At 42.7% G+C, this 4952-nt stretch overlaps 1 protein-coding gene across 1 annotated transcript in view; it reads right to left on the bottom strand.

Moving 5' to 3' along the window:
• LOC107722502 (zinc finger and BTB domain-containing protein 47-like) overlaps positions 1-4952 on the bottom strand; it is an 18497-nt gene that overhangs the window by 9059 nt on the left and 4486 nt on the right. Inside the window, exons 3-4 of the mRNA XM_016530867.1 lie at positions 3517-4782; positions 556-703 (exon numbers count right to left, since the gene is read on the bottom strand). Coding sequence (XP_016386353.1) covers positions 556-703; positions 3517-4782 — 1414 coding nt within the window. The remainder of the gene's footprint in view (positions 1-555; positions 704-3516; positions 4783-4952) is intronic.

Below are 4952 nucleotides of genomic sequence, written 5' to 3'. Positions count from 1 at the left end.
CAATAAATCGATGCATCGCGAATCGAGAAATGATTCTGCATCGATTCTGAGATTTTCCGAAGGCATCGCGCGATTCTCTCTTGAATCGATTCTGAGCTTAGTTTTTAACAGCAGATGGCACTGCGTGCTTTAGAAATAGCCGAATTCTGCTTACTTCCAGTTCCTTACACACGCACCATTTGAACCTAAAATAATCATTCATAAAGTTCGAAAAGGTTGAAGCGAAGTACAAGGATGTTTACATTAAATCTGGCATCATAAAAGCCGATGTGCAAATACATTTAACCACTTAACATTACTCAGCCGAAGTAATGTAAGCATTCTTCTTCGTGAGCATTTGAGTGTGCGGCTAAAAACTAGCCTAGACCGCCATCTGCTGTTAAAAACTAAGCTCAGAATCGATTTGAGAGAGAATCACGATGCATTCCGAAACTCTCAGAATCGATCCACGAATCGCGATGCATCGATTTATTGTCAAAGCCCTAAAAAGACTAGGAGTAAAGGTTTGAGAGAGGAAACTTTCATTTAATTTAATTTAACTTTAACACAACTCACCAACCATGTGCTTGCGTACATGAGCCATTGTGTAGAATTTCTTCTCACAGATCTCACAAGTGTACTTCTTCTCAGCATAGCCATGAACAATCTTATTGTGCTCATGGAGCGACCAGAGCTTCCTGAAAGCTTTTCCACAGGTTAAACACTACAAAATGAGACAAAGACCAGTAAAAACAAATCTTGTCCATTGCATTGAGTTTTTTGTGTTTGCATGGGTTTGAATGTTCCTGGGTCAATTATTTTATTGCATTATTTCTTTATCGCAATTGTCCGCAATAAAGAAAAGGAAAAATGGGTAACACTTTACAATAAGGTTGCATTTGTTAACTATATTTAATACATTAACGTTAACTAACAATATGCAATACATTTATTACAGTAGGCTATTTATTCATCTTTGTTAACATTAGTAAAAAAAAACTGTTCATTGGTAGTCTATGTTAGCTCAGGTCCATTAACTAACATTAATAGATACAACTTGTCATTTCAATTATGTATTAGTAAATGCTGGAATCAATATTAATAAAGATTAATAAATGCTTTAGAAGTATATTTCATTGTTAGTTTATGTTAACTAATGTGGTTAACTAATGTTAACAAATGGAACCTTATTGTAAAGTGTTACCAATAAATGTTTTAATTATCTAGGTGAAGTGCAGAAATATGTATTTTCTGTATTCATGCTGGTTTCATATGGTTTTAAAAATCATTTATACAATTTTCAGGAAAATGGTTTTCAAATATAATTTTAGATATAAAAATACATATTTTTATACAAATTTGACAAATTCTTAATACATAATATCATAAAGTTTTGAAGAGTCACACCATATGACATTTCACAACCTGAAATAACCTTGCTTTGTCATAAAAAGGTCAAATAGATATTTTATGTTAAAAGTTTTTTAAATATTAATAACCAGTGAAACCATTAAATGTTTCACGAATAATAGTCTTTATTAATCCACACAAAGACTCACAGCCAGGAACACACACATAGCATGGGGAATTGACGTTTAACACTGGATGCAGGACACAGGAAAACACAGGGCTTAAGTACCAGGAACTCAACGAGGGGTAACAGACGGGTTACACCTGAATCAAATTAGCACAATCAGAACACGGGAGAAACTGGGTCACGGGGAGCACATGGGGAACAAAACACAACACAGGAACACAAGGACAGCCCATGGGTGTGACATTACCTCCCCCTCCCGGAAGGTGCATTGCATTATTTCTTTATCGCAATTGTCCGCAATAAAGAAAAGGAAAAATGGGTAACACTTTACAATAAGGTTGCATTTGTTAACTATATTTAATACATTAACGTTAACTAACAATATGCAATACATTTATTACAGTAGGCTATTTATTCATCTTTGTTAACATTAGTAAAAAAAAACTGTTCATTGGTAGTCTATGTTAGCTCAGGTCCATTAACTAACATTAATAGATACAACTTGTCATTTCAATTATGTATTAGTAAATGCTGGAATCAATATTAATAAAGATTAATAAATGCTTTAGAAGTATATTTCATTGTTAGTTTGCTTACATGGGACGGAAGGCCTCCAGGGCGGTACCCGTTCCGGGACTCATGGTTGGATCGGGCAGTTCAAGGGGACATGGTGGAGTGGGCAGACTAGGAAGCCATGGCAGAGCAGGCAGCTTGGGGAGCAAAAAAATTCCTTGGGGAAAATCTCGGGCCTGGGCTTGACTCGCAAACTGTGGCCCTCTCTGGGCTTAACTTGGGAACAGGAGCCCTCTCTGGGCTTAACTGGGGAACAGGAGCCCTCTCTGGGCTGGACGTGGGAACAGGAGCCCTCTCTGGGCTTAACTTGGGAACAGGAGCCCACTCTGGGCTTGACTGGCAAACAGGAGCCCATTCTGGGCTGGGCGTAGGAGCAGGAGCCCTCTCTGGGCTTAACTTGGGAACTGGAGTCGACACTGGAGCGGACTCGGGGGCTGGAGCAAACAGTTTTTTCCTCCTCAGATTCCTCCTTTGGTTTGAGGTGAGGGAGACAGCTGCTGTCAGCTGAGGAATGGGAATGAATTGGCAGGCGGGCTTGAGAATGCAGCAGCCGGAGGGCTTGACTGCGGAACGGCCGGCGGACTTGACAATGGAGCAGCCGGCTGGCTTGACTGCGGAGCGGTTCTGGATCGGGGCCGGACACTCTCCAAACACCGGAGGATCCCTTCCCTCCAGCATAGTCCAGTGGTGTCTGGGAGGTCGACGGGGAGATGGTAATTGGCCCCAATCCAGAACAAAAAATTCAGTGTGGCGTCATCCAATGCCGTCAAGACGGCGAGCCCACAGAATTCCCTGGCATACTCCACAAAAGGAAGGTCCTTACAGGCTAGGGCAGCGAATCTCGCAGCGGTTTCCATAACCACGGGGAACGGAAAACAAAACGGGGAGAAGGGGCGCCGCTTACTGTTCGTTAGGTCCACTGTTCTGTCACGGTGCCTACTGTGTGGGAGCGAAGGAGACGTCGGAGTTTCACGAATAATAGTCTTTATTAATCCACACAAAGACTCACAGGCAGGAACATACACGTAGCATGGGGAATTGACGTTTAACACTGGACGCAGGACACAGGAAAACACAGGGCTTAAGTACCAGGAACTCAACGAGGGGTAACAGACAAAACACACCTGAATCAAATTAGCACAATCAGAACACGGGAGAAACTGGGTCACGGGGAGCACATGGGTAACAAAGCACAACACAGGAACACAAGGACAGTCCATGGGCGTGACACTCTCTCAAAAAAACATATATTAAAATTTTTTTAAATACAGATATGTTTTTTTATATATGTTTAATAATTTTTTTTTACATTCCCATTTACCCCAGTAGCAAAAAACAAAAAACCAAGACAGTGTTTCTATGACTTTCCAAAAGATTATGCTGGTCAAAAAAGAATTTGATGTCATTCTCTTAGCCCTTGAGCTTACCTGTATGCTCTTCTCACAGTCGGTCTGCTGATGCAGCAGTAGCTCGCTCTCCATTAGGAAGCGTTTGCCACACTTGTCACAAATATGCATGCGGTTATGTGACACGTTCATGTGTTTCTCCAGGTACCAGCGGTTGTTGAATGTCTTGGGGCACCTCACACAGGTGAAGCTCTGAAACTTCAAGCTATCCTGGTCCAGAAGCTCCTCACTGTTCCCTCCATGAGCCGTCTCCTGCCTCTCTCTCACACTGTTTCTCCTGGAGACCATCGCTACAGCATCAGCAGAGGCCCGGGTTTGTCGTACTGGTCTTTCAGACATGAATGCAGGTAATGTGTGTTCTCCTTCCTCTTCACTGGTGCCTTCAAGTCTCACATCATCATCTTCACTTTGCTCGCCTTCATCTTCCTCCTTATCCAAAGCCACATTGTCTCTTGATTCCTCAACAGTCTCATCGCTCCGTCTTCCTTTGCCAGGAAGTTGTTGTCCTAAGGGAGATTGAGCTGCTGCGTTTCCCTCTAAACCTTTAGACACATTAAGTGTTTGATTGTTCAGGTTCAACTCCACAATAATTTGCTCTCTATTAAATGAATCAAGATCTTCAGAGTCCTTCAGGTTTTCCATTTCCTTCCCTTCTACTTTACAACCGCCTACTTGCACTGGACGCCCATCGCCAACCTGAACAGCATATGGGTTCACTTCACTTTTCCCTCCATAGATCCTGGCACAGGTGGGGTCCTTCTCTTGCTTGATCTCCATGTGAAAGTTGAAGTTCACCGAGTTGCTGTTGCTCCAGCTCTGAGCGCCGACTTCCTGTTTGGCTTGGTCCACACTGGGACTGATGTCCAGCGAGCCTCTAGTAATGAGCTCACTGCAGGAAGTGGCGATGTTGCTCATCTGGAGCACTGTGGCAGCCTTGAGCACATCTTGGGCATTGCAGCTGGAGACCAGCAGCTTGGAGGTGTAGATGAAGTTGAGGATCTGCTGCAGGCCTTGAGGCCTTAGGGTCTCCAGAGAGAGTTCAACTCGCCGCAGCTCCTTACTGGATGCAAACAGCGAGTGGAAGAAGGGGCTGTAGGCTGCTAGGACACCCTTATGGGCCTGGAAAGAAGTCTGGTGGTGCATGAGGACGATGTCTACGTCACATAGATCTGGCTGAAACAGACGCTGCTTGTTCAACCTGTCCATTAAAAAGGTGCAGTGAAGGGCCACATCCTCAACGAGGGAGAACTCTGCAGATGGATGCTCGGCAGTTTTCTCCACTATGAGCTACAACAGAACATCAGATTGATGTAAGATGCATATCAACTTTCAATGTTTAAATATTAGATATTGATTTACATTACAATCAAACAACAGGCTGGAGTAATTGTCATTTAGCTGTCAAGCAAATTATAATTTTTAAATTCTAGTAATATAAAACTATTTCTAGAAAACAA

The sequence above is a fragment of the Sinocyclocheilus rhinocerous genome, unplaced genomic scaffold (assembly GCF_001515625.1).
Source record: "Sinocyclocheilus rhinocerous isolate Xijiao unplaced genomic scaffold, SAMN03320098_v1.1 scaffold541, whole genome shotgun sequence".
NCBI classification, from domain to species: Eukaryota; Metazoa; Chordata; class Actinopteri; order Cypriniformes; family Cyprinidae; genus Sinocyclocheilus; species Sinocyclocheilus rhinocerous.
Note: the sequence above shows the minus strand (reverse complement) of the source record. Positions and strands in the feature narration are given on the sequence as shown.